This window comes from Raphanus sativus, chromosome 2, assembly GCF_000801105.2.
Source record: "Raphanus sativus cultivar WK10039 chromosome 2, ASM80110v3, whole genome shotgun sequence".
NCBI lineage: Eukaryota > Viridiplantae > Streptophyta > Magnoliopsida > Brassicales > Brassicaceae > Raphanus > Raphanus sativus.
The window spans coordinates 27375058-27389614 of NC_079512.1; the positions used below are offsets into that span (position 1 = coordinate 27375058).

Here is a 14557-nt window from a genome sequence, read left to right on the forward strand (position 1 = left end):
ACTTAATTTTTTCTTTGTAAATCACATGGTTAGAACAAATTTAGATTCCAACAATATCTGATCTGCACATAATATATTTACATGTATAAATATATTTTTAGTATACCATTTCGAACCACTTTATAAAAATTATAATTTATTACCTAAAGATATTTTCAAAATAATAGCATAGTTAATAATAAATATTGTCTATAAGACTAAAAAATCATACATTTAGATGTAAATCAATTGTCAAATTATTATATATAGTTTTTATAACTCCTTAACACTCTTTTATCAAACTATTTTAATAGTTTTAAAAAGATTTTTGATGTAAAATAAACATCTGTCAGATAAAAATCAAAATATTTTTTTCATAAAAACTATTGTCTAAGTATGAATATTCCAAAAGAAAAAAAGAAAGTATAGATGTATATATGTATTCCCCCCCAACTTTCTCTCTCGGCCATTAAAGTAGATCTGAAGCTTCTCCTCCGATCTGGCACCGCGTGAGCGCACGTCCGGTATCGACGGGGCCTCCTCTTCCTCTCTTTTGTTTTCTCTTTAGCTGCTCGTCGATTCCATGTCGGTCTCTTCCGCCTTGCTCGTTTTCTCTGGATTTATGAGAGCTCTCTCCGTCGAAGAGCCTGCGCGCAGGGCTCGTCTTTCCGGTTAGTGTTCATGCTCTCTGGAGGTACGGCGCGGTTGTAGCAGCGGTAGTTCGTGGGTGGTCGGTTTTTAGGGCTGGGAGTAGATCGGTTTTCTCTGTTCGATTTGCTCCTTGTGTTTTAGTTAGAGTCTGAGGTGGTCTTGTAGCAACGGGACCCTTGGTCGCCGGCTTTTGTGCTGCTTAGGCTTTGGCTCTGGTTAGTCCTTGTATTGGTGTTTTGACTGGCTTCTCTATCTCGACTACTCTGGTTCTGGGTGCTTGTTTCAGTTTGGTGGTTTGGAAGTTTGGCTCTTGATTCGAAGATTGCTGTGACGGCATCTACTTTCTTGGCTCTTCTGTCCTTGTGGCATTGTGATACGTCAAGACGTCGCAGTGGCTCTGGCTTTTTTGTTTTCTCTTGCGAGGAGGTGTCTTGTCCTGAGTCTGTAGGTGGCTTTGGCTGGATCCCTGTGTCCGCGTGTAAGACGAGAGGTCTTCTTTGCCAGGTTTCCGGCTGTTCTTCATTGTCCTTATTGTTTTCAGCTGTCTCATTATCCTCAGTTCCTAGAGTGGTTGTGGTGGTGTTGGCTGCTGCATTTGGCTCTCCTGCGTTTATATTGCTTTGATTCGGCTGGTCTTTGTGGTCCTTCAGCTTGAGGCTGTGTGCTGGTATGTTCTGCTTTGCCCCTGCTTTCCCCGGTTCAGCTTTGATGCCCCCTCTGTTGGGGTTTAGTGGCGTTTGGAAAGTTTTGGTGTTGGTTGTGGTCTCTTGTTTTTTTTGGCCTTCAGCTCTGTTTAGGTCTCTTAGTCTCTCTAGTTTGGGAACTTGGTCTCTGGAGGTAGTGTAACCTGCCAGCTTTGTTTTTAACAATCGCTTCCTATCACTGCTGTCGATCTTCATTATGTGTGTGTTTTGGTTTGTTTAGAGTCAATCCGTTGTTGAGTTAAGTTGTCCTTGCGTGGGTTTAAGCTGCCGTTTCGAATGGGCTATCTTATTTTTAAATCGCCCCTGCGTGGGCTATAGTTGCCTTTCTTATAGGCTTGTGTTTTGGGGTTTAGTTCGTTTGGTTGTCGGTCTTTGTATGAACTATGGTATTTTGCAATGAATACATTTCAATTTGGGAAAAAATGTATATATGTATTTCATCATTATTATTTTTATTGTTTTTTTTTTCAACTGAACTTTATTATTTTATTGTTATGTGTTATGTGAAAAAAGTAAAAAACAAAAAACATATGGCACATTGACCAGAAAAAGTGGAAAAAAGAAGTTAAAAGAAAGGAGTGTGGGAGGGAGGTGGTAGGAAAGAGATGGCTTCCTCTTCCTAACATTGACCAACCCTCCTTTGTTTTCTTCTGAGAGTCAGTTGAGAGAATACGTTATGCGTTAACTCTGTAGACAATTCTCTTTGGAAAACTACCTTCCTTCCTTCCTTCTTCCCTGCAGAGAGAGAATCTCTGTCCCCCTCTCTCTCTCTCCTGCCTGCAACGTTGTTAGCGTTTCTAGAGAAAAAAAAACAATCTCAGCGCTTCTTTTTTTTTCAGCCAATGGGCTTCCTTTGCTTCGTTGGTTAACCGATTCGAACCGAAAGCAAAGCAAAGCAAAGCAAAGCAAAGCTCACGTCAATGGAGTTTACGACGGAGGCTGGGATGTGCTCCGACGGTACGGTCCTATCTCACGATTCGTCTGGAAATTTCGAGATCGATGGGCTTACGACGGAGGCCGAGGTCGCTGATCTCGCGATGGTGGGGGAGGAGGGATCTCAGGAGACGACACAAGTGAAGAAGCCTCGGGCTGGTAGGATGACGAGGAAGCGATCTCGGAATGACAGCTCTGAGGTAAATGTGATGAGAGACGTTGATTTGAATGATAGAGTTGCCGAGGAGGAGGAGGAGGAGGAGGAATCTAGGGTTAGTGATTGCTTTGGTTTGAGAGGGAATGTTGATTTGAATAGTGGTCCTTTGGAAACCCTAGGTTTGGATTTGAATAGAGCGGTGACGGAACGTAAAGATGGTTTGGATTGGAATTTGAATGATGGTTTAGGTTTGGTTAATGTGAGCATCGGTTATGAGGAGGGTTCTAGTGTCCGAAGGAGGGGGTTTATCGATCTGAACATGGATGCGAGCTGTGAGGGAGGATTTGATTTGAACTTGGAGGTTAACATGGAGAACAACATGCAAAGTCAACAAGGAGAGTATAAAGAAGTCCATGTTGCTGAAGTAACCAGCGTTCAGCTTTTGGAGGAGATACGGAAGCAGGACGATGTTTCACTTCAGGATCTGAATACTCCTGACTCTAATGGGGCTGATCCGGATCTTGATCTTTCTGAGCATGATGCTAAGACTGTTGTTGAGTGTCTTTCTGATAGGGAGGTTTCAGATGAATATACAAGTGGTAGGAGGAAGAGGAGGAAAGCCTCAGTGAATCCAAATTTCACGAGCCAACCTCGGTTGAGAAGAAGTGCTCGTAGAGCGTTAGCTCGATTTCCTGCCGGTAGCTCTATTACAGCTTGCTTAGTTGATGAAGTATCTCCTTCTCCGTCAGTTAGTAGTCTGACAGACGAGAAAACTTGGGTTGTTGATGGAAAAGCTGAGAATATTTCTGTACCTCCGCCAAAGGCAGAGTTACCTCCATCCTCGCGTATTTTGAATTTAGATGGTCTTCCCATTCTTAATGTCTTTTCTGTTTATTCGTGCCTGCGGTCCTTCAGTACTTTGCTGTTTTTGAGTCCCTTTGAGCTGGAGGATTTTGTGGAAGCGCTGAGGTGCATGTCTCCTAGTCTGTTATTTGATAGCATCCATGTTTCTGTTTTGAAAATATTAAGAAAACATTTGGAGAACCTCGTTGCTGAAGGTGATCTGTCTGCAATTGCTTGCCTGAGGTATGAATACTTTAGTTTTATTTCTTTTATATGGACATGAAGCTTTTCATGTTTTGGGTTCTCATGCTTTGCTGGTCGTGTGTTACATGCAGGAGTCTTGACTGGGATATGTTGGATGTGGTTAATTATCCCCTTTTTGTGGTCGAATACCTACTGTTTTCTGGTTCTAAGGACAACCCTGGAGTGGATCTAACTCGGTTTAACTTTTTCAAAAGTGAATATTTCAGACAGCCCATGAATCTGAAAATTGAGATACTTGCCCGTTTGTGTGATGATATGACAGATACTGAAGTCGTGAGATCAGAGCTTAATAAAAGATCTTTTGCAGCTGAGTCTGAAATGGAAATTGATAGGAAGAGAAACACAAAAGTGCGACGCAGAAAACGATCTATGATTGAGCTGGGAGATGATTCTTCTTTAAATGATGAGGCCGTTGATGGCTCGTTTGACCGGAACAGTGACGATTGTTGTCTTTGCAAAATGGATGGGAACTTACTGTGCTGTGATGGTTGTCCAGCTGCCTATCATTCTAAGTGTATCGGTGTTGCCAGTCACCTTTTGCTTGAGGATGACTGGTACTGCCCTGAATGTTCATTTGACCAGCGTGTACCAGGATGGAAGCCTGAAAAGCAAATTCGAGGAGCAGAGTTTCTAGAGATTGATCCCCATGGCCGACAGTACTACAACAGTTGTGGCTACTTGTTGGTGTAAGTTTCTTTCTTTGATTCTCTTGTCTGGGCTAATGCATGATCTCAGTGGAATCAATTTTGTGAATTCAGCACTATAATTTTTTTTTCTTAGTAGAGAAATATAAAATTTTGATTAGTATTAGCAACTTTTGTCGTCTCATCTCGGTGGTACAACTTTGTGATGATTTCTGGTAAGCACTGTAGACACATGTTGATTATATGCCATATAGCTCGTAGGTGAAGGTTTTAACTTTAAAAAACACTACCCCTATTTTAGCTAGCTGGAGGATTAACATAAACTATGGAGTACAGTATTAACTAATATATGCATATAACATGATAAAACTGCAAAACTATGTATCCTTCCTGTAGTTTCCAGTAAATTTAATTGCATGTTTGGATATGTGAATGGCCTCTTTTGCTTGGTATTTAGATGCAATTGTTGACCCTTAGTTTTAGATTGCATTTTTAACGCTCAATGCATGCAGATAAGGAAATTTTTATCATCTAATTCTAAGAACTTCTTTCATATACTGATTCTAGGAGCTACTGCATCTCTTGATAGATTGTCTGATGTTGTCCATTATAAATTTGCAGGATAGATACCGATGGCACAGGCTCAGTGAACTACTATCATGTGAATGATGTGATCCTTGTACTGGAGCAGCTCAAGTCATGCGGTAGTTTGTATATTGGAGTAATAGGTGCAATTAAAAAGCACTGGGATTTCCCTGCTGGGCTGAAAAGAGCAATCCGCGGTGTGAATTCACAGATATCCGTATGCTTGGATACGCCAGCCAAAGGAATTAGTTCTTCTATTGATGGGTTTATGGCTCCTCTACCAGCTCCAGAAAAACAGCCAACATCTGGCGTTAAGGAAAAGCTTGAAGAAGGATCCAGTAATGGAAGTTCACAAAATCATTGTCATAGGACTCGTCGGAAGATATCAAATTCAGGCACTGGACTAGATATCCTTAATATGAGTTCTGAAGGTTCTGCTGAAACTGTACAAAATGGTTCTGATGTCCAGAGTCTTCATGAGCCAGGACCATCGAGCATTTTGGATGTCATGAAAGAGCCAGATTCGAATATCCATTCGTCTTCCCATCATTTGGCTAGAATGAACACAAGGAAAGGAATTAGACCGAATGTTCAAAGCGAATCAAGCTATAGAAATCAGTACATATTTGCTGAGATGACTACATCGATTTCTGAAGAGATGAGGCGGAAGTCACCTATCCGTACCAATGATATGAGATCTGACGAAGAGATAGCTTCCGCCCAGGTGAAGACTATATTGATGAAAACCACCAAATTTCAATGGCGACACATCCAAGGCCTCTACCTGGATGCGTGGAAAGAAAAATGTGGATGGTGTCTTCCTTGCCAATCTGAGGATGCCGGGATCAAGACAAATTGCTTGTTCAACATGAGTCTCGGGGCTTTACGGGGTCCTTCGGAAAGTGAGATTGCTAGCAGTCAATACATCGATAAGAAAAGTCATCTTATGGCTATCATCTGCCAGATATTATCCATGGAAAGTCGATTGCAAGGTCTTTTGGTTGGCCCATGGTTGAATCCACAGCATTCCAGGATTTGGCGTGAACACATTCTGAAGGCATCAAATATATCAAGATTGAGACATTTATTAGTTGAAGTAAGTTTTTCTCAAGTTTCTTTCTCCTAAAAATTCATGTTTCAATTGTATTTTTCGAAGTTTAATCATTGTATTGGCCAAAGATCAAACTCTTCATTATTGGCTGCTGCTATAGAACTTAGTTTTGGTTTGTTCGATTCCTACTTGAAAAGCTTGCAGTAGTCAATTTCTGTTCACTTTTTTTACTGAGGCTAGGGAAGTTGAATGTTTTCTCTATTCTCCGTTTGATCAAGTCTTAACTATCTTCAGAAGTCTTTAAGTAGGATTTCTTGAGCGCTGGATTTTTGTGTAGTGCATTAGTGATTAATCTAAGTGTGCATCAACTTCCTAATGAAGATTTAATTACCTTTGCAGTTAGAGGCGAATTTGCATCATCGTGTTCTTTCAGTTGAGTGGCTAAACCATGTCGATTCTGCCATAGAAATGGGCTCATCGAGACATATTCTCATTGCGTCGACACGATCATCGTTAAAGACTGCTATTGGTAAAAGAAGGGGCCCATTGTTGGAGTCTGGGGTTAATCCTGCTGCAAAGAAAAAAGGTGGATTGAGCATGTGTTGGTGGAGAGGCGGCCGACTTTCACGGCCATTGTTCAACTGGAAGGTTTTACCTCGTTCTTTGGTCTCTAAGGCTGCTAGACAAGGTTTACCTTTTCTCTTTTGTTCTTGCTTTCGCCTTTGTTCTTCTACTGTCTTAAACTATTCTTTTGTTCCTCTCACTTCCATGTAGATGTTTCATTCTTCATGCATTCTATACTATGCAGGGGGGAGTATTAATATACCAGGTATACTGTATCCTGTGAATTCAGAGCCTGCTAAGAGAAGCCGACGTGTTGCCTGGGAAGCAGCTGTTGAGTCATCTACGACTTCAGAGCAGCTGGGTTTTCAGGTAATATAGAATTTGGTCTAACTGAATGTTATTCTTGTTTCGCTGGTATTGACAAAAAAATATAAACGTCGAAGTTACAAAAGTATACAAATGTTATTCTGTTTTCATTTGACCTACGCATGAATGTAGATGGTATGAAATCCTTTAGTTTCTTTTTCTACTCTAATTACCAAACTGCGGTGGAACAGATTTACTTTTGAGTTTGTCATCCTCATGGTTATTTTATTGACATTTGCAGTTACACACACTGATCATTTTTCTTGTACCACAGTCTCCTTAAATTTGTCTACTTGTAGGATGCTTTTTTGGCGCTCTAAGATTTTTAGCTAACAATTTAGTGATTTACAGGTGAGGACATTCCACTCTTACTTAAAATGGGATGATATTGAAAACAGTCATCTTCTTCCTGCATCGGACAAAGAATCTAAAAAGTCTGCAAGGCTGTTTAAAAAAGTGATTGTCCGTCGGAAGTGCGTAGAGGAAGATACTGTGAAATATCTCCTTGACTTTGGTAAAAGAAGAAATGTTCCGGATGTTGTGTTGAAGCATGGTCGCATGATTGAAGAATCCTCGAGTGAAAGAAAAAAGTTCTGGGTGAATGAATCATATGTGCCTTTACATCTTCTCAAAGGATTTGAAGAGAAAAAAGCTGTACGAAAAACTGTGAAGTCAGGAAGCTCTTACAGACACACTGAGATAGAAAAAGTACGGAAAAAGTCCTCAAGGGGAAAAGGATTCTCATACCTATTTGAAAGGGCAGAAAGATCGGAATCTTCTTTGTGTGAACATTGTAAGAAAGAAGTGCCTTCGAGGTATGTACTTATCACCACCCCTTTGCCTTCAGAAGTCACTGTCTTCATTAGCATAGCTATCGTATCTTGACTAACCTTAAAAAGGATTGTCATTTGTCTTAATCGCATTACATTTTGACCTACAAACATATCTTTTTAGTTTTTTGTTTGTTTGTTGGGTAATGATCTTTCTCAACTGCCTTCTGATCGTATTTGTTTTCCGTTAATGACAGTGATGCTGCGGGCTGCCACATCTGCAAAGGTTCGTCTCTTTTTGTTTTGTTAAAGTGTTTTTTTTAATTGAAGAAGTTATCCTTATGTAGTTAATCTTTTATGAACCTAGTCCACACATAACACTTGAATTGAAAGAATTAATTATATTGACCTGCGGTAGAGCCAGTAAAGGTAATCCAATTCACTAACCAATGTGATCCCCTTAAGACTATGAATGTTTACTCCAAAAGGTAACTTGAGAGTGAGGGTTCCCATATAATTCTAAGTAGTAGTAGTTAGTCTCGATCCTAACCAAGAGTGACTCCTAACATGATCTTTCAAATATATATATATATATATATATATATATATATATATATTTAGTCAGAGCTTTTTATTGATATTAGCAATGATAAAAATTTCAGGATTATTTCACAAAAAGCATATCAGGAAAGCGGACAAGGAAGGCATGTACATTTGTCTTCCATGCAGGAGTGTAGTGCAAGCAAAAGAACAACCCAGCGGACGGAAAAGAGGGCGGCCCCCAGGCAGTTTCCGTAAAAAAGTTCGAGTTCAGAAACAAACGCATAAAAAGGTCATACCTGCTCGAAAATCAACTCGGCTAAAGAAGACCAAAACGTCTCTGGGAGAGAGAATATCCGTTAGGTTAAAGAATCATAAAAAGGTTGTTGCAAGCAAACCATTGCGGCGTTCAGGCAGGAGACCAGAGCATGTTACTCGGCTGCAGGATGAAAGTACAGTTCCTGGAGAGAGTAAGAAACGGAAACTGGAAACCAAAAGAGGAAGAGGCAGAGGCAGGCCTAAGAAAGCAAAACAAGAGATTTCCATAAGAAAGAAGAGAACAAAAAGAGCCTTAAGCTATTGGTTGAATGGACTGCTCTTATCCAGAAAACCTGGTGATGAACGGGTCGATAAGTTCCGGAGAGGCAGATATTTTAAACCTATGGAGAACTCGGATTCTGATCATGACCAACCTAAGTGTCGTTTATGCGGCCTGATCGACTCTGACTCTGGATCAACCTTCATCTCTTGCGAAATGTGTAAAGGTAATCCAAATCATCTTTTGGGTCACCGTTATTTTACTTGCAGGACTTGGTTTCCAATTGTTTCTTAGCCTTTTTTTTTATTCTCTCTCCTTTTTGCTGTAATGTTTGTAGAATGGTACCATGAAGATGCATGTGGGATCAACGAGAAGAATTCAAGTATGGTGACTGGATTCCGGTGCAATCTCTGTCGAGAACAGTTACCTCCTCCCTGTCCACATGAGATCTCTACTACACCTCCTGTCCCATCCTAAGCTGTGAATTTGTGAAAATTGATAGAATATTCTTAGGCTGGGAATTAAGTTGGAAGAATCAGATAGGGCTTAGATGTGTCTTGGAGATGTCTATAAAATTAATGGAGTAGAGTATTGAGTAGAGAATCAAGGAAAAGCAGAGACAGAGGAGGGAACTGATTAGTATGAAGTTAGTTTGGCTTGTTGGGACTGTTAACTTGGATGAGTTGACTTAGGATTAGAATAAACAAAGAAGGGGGATTCATAAGTTGATTTATTATATGATTTAAATTTGCTTTTCAGAATGGAGTCAGTAAACAAGTTAATGTATGTAAAAGAATATTTTATTTTCTATCGAAATCCATTGATACTGATGTGTTTAGTGTCTTAAAAGTGATGTTAGTCTTGAGAAACAAGGCAACGAGATTTGTTTATGTCAACTTGGTCGACGTGAGCTGCCTGAGATTGTACTTTGCCAACTCCTTGTATTCACGGTCTGCAACTTTCAACACATAATCCAATTTTTGAGTTTATAACCAACCAGTCTATATGCGAAACCCGTGCAAAACACTCGGACGTAAAAAAAAAGTTATCGTTGTTCACCTAGACAATTTCCACCACTCTTGACATCTCCGGATTGCTCAAATCAACAACTTTGCGAGGAGATGCAGGAACAGATTGTGTTTATCAATTTCATCCTATCAAGGCCTGTGTTTGCACGCGCTCCATACAACACAGCAAACTGCAACAACGGTGAAAGAGAGGTGAACCTTTCGGAATCAAGGAAGGGATACACAATAATGTGCTAATTACTTTCCGTTGGAGGCTCTTCCACAACGTTCTTATGTTTCCCCTTCATCTTCTTCCTTCTTTTCAAACTCAGTTGGTTCACTTCACATCACATGAACCTTCGCTTGCTTCTTCTTTCTCATTCACTTGATTAATACAGCCTTCGCTCTTATCCTCGCCATTATTACCCTAATCGTCATCGCTAGAATGTGACCTTTTTGCTTTACTTTGTTCTCAAGCAACCCAGAAGAGTTTACTTTCAAGAGCCAGTCCCATGCATTAGCTCCTAAAGAAACCGTAACATGTAGAGATTTACAATTCAACTACATAATCCAAGACATCAAAAGAAGGGTACTAATCTCCGGTTGTATAGATTATTTGTCATAACATTTTAGACTAGTATAAGACTACGGATCTAACGACTTTTATTAATTGTTAACTACGGATCTAACGACTTTTATTATGACCGGCCGGCCTTGAAAAAACCATTGAAAGTCTCCAAAACATTTTTGTTCTTTCAAATAAACCTCCAAACTTAACATTTTAGACCAAACAATTATCTGTCATCATTCATCAACACGTCTGAAGATTATACAAAACGGATACCAATGACTCTCACGAGCCTTAGAGTAACCCTCTTTCTGAAAGAGCAGCTTTCATGTCTTTGAGTGACTCTTCCATGTCATCACATATCTTGTGAGGATCCGGTATGACTGTAGGATCAACCGCCATCGAGATTATCATCTTCCCCGCATAACTCATGTAATGTACCAACAATGCCTATCAAACACAAAAACGTAAGTGTCAGGAAGAGAAAATTCGTAAAGTGCAGTTTCACTAGCAAATGAAGATATGACCGGAGGCGTAATATTTTCTCATATAAACTAGACATTATCAAATAGAGTTGTTCTTCAGAACTTGATTTATAAGAATTTGCGTGGTTGACAAAAAGAAGCTGTTACGTACTTGTGATTGTCCATAATTACTTGGAGCGATGTAGGCGATAGGATGGCCACGGAAACTGATTTCATCCATTGGACCAATGTTATTTGAAACGCATGTAGTTAAGTTCTCCACGGGTCGGTTGAATATGGTTGCTGCTGCCTAATATAGTGACAAGATTGTGTATAAATATTGAAAAAAATGTCAAATCAAGTTCATTGATCACTTTGTTTACCTTAGCTCCAAACACTTTTAGGACACTTTTGATGATAAAATACACTAGTTCAGCGTGATAAGAATGCTTCTTTCGAGCCATCATGGATTCGGATATTTCTAGATAGACCAAAGGATCGGTTTGTAAACCGATGGAGAAGGGCAAAATAATAAAGCTGAAGTAGTTTCCCCATCTGCATTTTGAGTCCTTGGCCATCATATCTGCCAAAGGCTTTTATATACATATTTGCACGTTAGTGTCAACAGTAAAAGAGTTACTGTTAAATTGATGAACTGTATATATAGTACATATATCTCTAACCTTGAACCCGATGTCCGGCCTCAGATTTACTGTACAACCTGAACGGAAACGTAGTTTCCGTGGAAGATGGTTTTGATTCGATGTCAATGCTCTGCTCTCCTTCTCATGATTCTTGCCTTGTGTTTATCAAAAAAAAAAAAAAGAAAAACAAGATATAACGTGTGAAACATTAGATATAGACACACATATTCCTTTGTTGTATCAGGATGAACTTTAGGGTTGACATATTAATTATGAACACATATTCCTTTGTTGTATCAGGATGAACTTTAGGGTTGACATATTAATTATGATGTTAACTGTTAGTATTTTAAATAATAATCCGTCCATTTCAAATTAATGCCATTGTTGAGAAATTATCATTATAAAATGAATATCCCTATATAATTCCAATGCAAAATTTTATTAGGTTATCTGTTTTATTCTTAATTAAAATAAAAAATATTAATTAAATTTTAAAATAATAAATTCTATAGAATTTTAATAGACAAGTAAGAGCAGAGCTTATAGTTTATCATCTATTCTATTAAAATAGCAACATGACCTATTGTTATATATGTGGTCAAACTATTTTAATACAACTATCAAAATCTTTTATTAATCATTTAAAAATATTATACAAAGAAAACACAAATATAATTAAAACATAAATATAAAAATTAAATTTCTAGAAAATATAAAATAAAAAAATATACCTACTCTTTTAAGGGCGAATCAGAAAGATTATGTTAAACCATTAGAGATATCTAATTTAAAATACTTTGAAATTAATGTTTACCATAAAATCGGTTCAAATAGCGAGAAAGAGCGGCTTGTGTAATTCCAAGTAGAACATCGTTGATAGTCTTGAAACATTCAAAAGAGAATAAATATCAATTCAAAAGAAAAATATACAAACACTCGAATTAGTTATGAACACTAAGCGAAACGTACCATATTCATACTGTTCTTTATAAGTTTTATGTCATCCAAAGAGATAGTTCTTCGATAAAATCTCGTTGGATTCCTCCCAACATCCGCGCCACCTTTTAGAGGTGTCTTTGTATCCTTCAAAAACAATATAGTCGCAAAAAGAAGCACCACGTCTACAAAGGTGTTCCATAGCAGTGTGATTGTAGAACCAACGGTGAATATCGACCTTAAGAACCAGCCTTGTTTTCTGAGGCCATGCGGCACCGTTTCACGCCGTTTCAAGGAAGGAATAATAGTATTATCAGGGTCTGATGTTTTATGGGTACACGCGAGCATGAGAGAAATCAAAGACATTCCATCTCCCAGTGAATGGTGAGATCTTATTACACCAACTGCTTCAGCGTCTGAGGTTTTAACGTTAAGGATGTGCATATCCCACAAGGGTCTTGATCTATCAAGAGGAATCATCGTGAGACGTGAGATGTAGTCATCTACGAAGCCTTGTCCATCTTCACCTATCTCTTTTGGGTCTATGTTTGGTACAACTACATGGTCTTCTACATTGATTTGAGTCTCTATCCATTTTGCACCATCCTCACTCTATGATGTTAGGACAAACGGAGATCAAACACAACCAAATCCCAAGTGGATATTTAGGGAAAATTGTATATGTATGATAAAAATCTATAAATTATTAATGTTAAAACTGTGATATTTTATTAATTTATGAAGTTATTAATCTACGATAAATTTATTTTAAAAAATTTATATATTATAAATAGTTAGTGGTTTACATATAAATTTATAAATTTGACTTTCATATTGTTTTATTATATTATTTACTGTATATAAGATTTATCATAAAATTTAGATGAGCTTTAGATATAATTTTTGTGAATATTATCAAACATTTTGAAACATTTAGAAAAATAGAGATAGACTCCATTGTAAATATAAAATACAATGTTTTGTATTTACTTATATAAACTTCATATGTATAAATTATTAATTTATAATTTTAGTGCTTATTATCCATTTTTGAAGAGCTTCAGTTTGGGACAGAAATCGACATGAATGTAGAGCTTCCTAGATTCTTAGAAATGCAGATGGGAAAGTCCTACTCCATGGAAGAAGATCTTTCTCTAACATTCTCAGCAAATAAAATGCCTCTTTTGAAAGTTGGCAATGGGAAATTGAAAGCATGCAGTCTTTGCATTTTGATTCCATTATCTTCTCTTGTGAAAATCAGAATATTGTAAGTGTCATTTCGAAGCCATCTGCCTGGCCTTCCCTCAATTTTTTCTCTGTCAAGCTTATTTCAAGGCTTCAAGAATTTTTATTCTGGCGGGTTGAACATCAGTCTCACCAAGCTCTACAACCAGCCTTCCTAATTGCTAATAGTGTGGTTAAGAAGGATTTTTTCCAATCATATATTGCATCAGGGCATCCTGTTTGGCTTAAGGATTTCTTTGTCTAAGATTTCTTAAGTTTAGTTGGTAATTTGGATTGTTCTGATCTTTGCTGTTTTTGTAATAGCTCTGAACCTTTGTTCTGAATTTATATAAAATTGTGTTTAAAAAAAAGCAAGTTATTAGCTTATTATTTTATTAACTTATAAACAACCTTAACTTGAAATTAACAAAAAATATTAATTTATCATGTTTATTTATTTATCAATTATTAATTTTTAGAGTTTCTGTTGTATAAGGATCATCTTAAATTATTGCATTTTGAGGAATGTGTGTGTGTGCGCGCGTTAATTTAGATATTTAATTTATATATATTTGAAATATAAGTCTATAAGAGTAAACGTTTAGATTTTGATCATGTTCAAATGCACTAATTGTATAAGTTGGTACCAATTTGGCGGAAAAACGAGGATGCTTGGAGACATTATGCTTCAATGCATCAAGAAGGACGTCCGGACAGAACTTGGTTTTGAAGCCCATAATGGTGACACCGCAGTAGTCTACCTCTGGAGACTGGAATATACGCGCCATCGGGCTGAGCGGTTGCTCCTCCACCACCTCCACCTCCTTACTGATTCTTACTTTCATCTTCAATGTCTGTTTCTTCTCTCCTCTGCTACTGTTTATTTATAACGTGAATATGGGGCATATAGTATGAAAACTATAGGAACACGCGCATCCACTCAAATGTCAGTTGCAATTTAGTGCAAAAAAATAGTAAAATGAGTGGCTCTTCTTTTTACATGATATAGTAGTTGCCCATTGTTTTGTTTTATTTTACCAATTATATGTACTAGTTAAAAAATCATTTAGATCGCCCGTGGTTATATGTAAGTGGTTTTCAAACAAACAAACAAAGTAACAA

The 14557-nt window shown here is 37.9% G+C and overlaps 2 protein-coding genes across 2 annotated transcripts; one reads left to right on the top strand and one right to left on the bottom strand.

Moving 5' to 3' along the window:
* The first annotated feature begins 1322 nt into the window (after positions 1–1322).
* On the top strand, positions 1323–9419 carry LOC108841787 (DDT domain-containing protein PTM). Its single transcript, XM_018614546.2, has 9 exons — positions 1323–3510; positions 3603–4217; positions 4797–5856; positions 6211–6499; positions 6620–6744; positions 7093–7556; positions 7769–7797; positions 8174–8815; positions 8927–9419. The coding sequence occupies exons 1-9, from the start codon at positions 2255–2257 to the stop codon at positions 9064–9066; spliced, it is 4620 nt and encodes a 1539-aa protein (XP_018470048.1). The 5' UTR covers positions 1323–2254; the 3' UTR covers positions 9067–9419.
* Positions 9420–10327: 908 nt separating this feature from the next.
* Positions 10328–14357, bottom strand: LOC108841788 (wax ester synthase/diacylglycerol acyltransferase 7). Its single transcript, XM_057002860.1, has 7 exons — positions 14083–14357; positions 12245–12823; positions 12090–12156; positions 11312–11427; positions 11012–11221; positions 10801–10938; positions 10328–10614 (listed from the first exon to the last, which is right to left on the bottom strand). Exons 1-7 carry the CDS (start codon positions 14278–14280, stop codon positions 10459–10461), a joined length of 1464 nt encoding a protein of 487 aa, XP_056858840.1. The 5' UTR covers positions 14281–14357; the 3' UTR covers positions 10328–10458.
* Between the last annotated feature and the right edge of the window lie 200 nt (positions 14358–14557).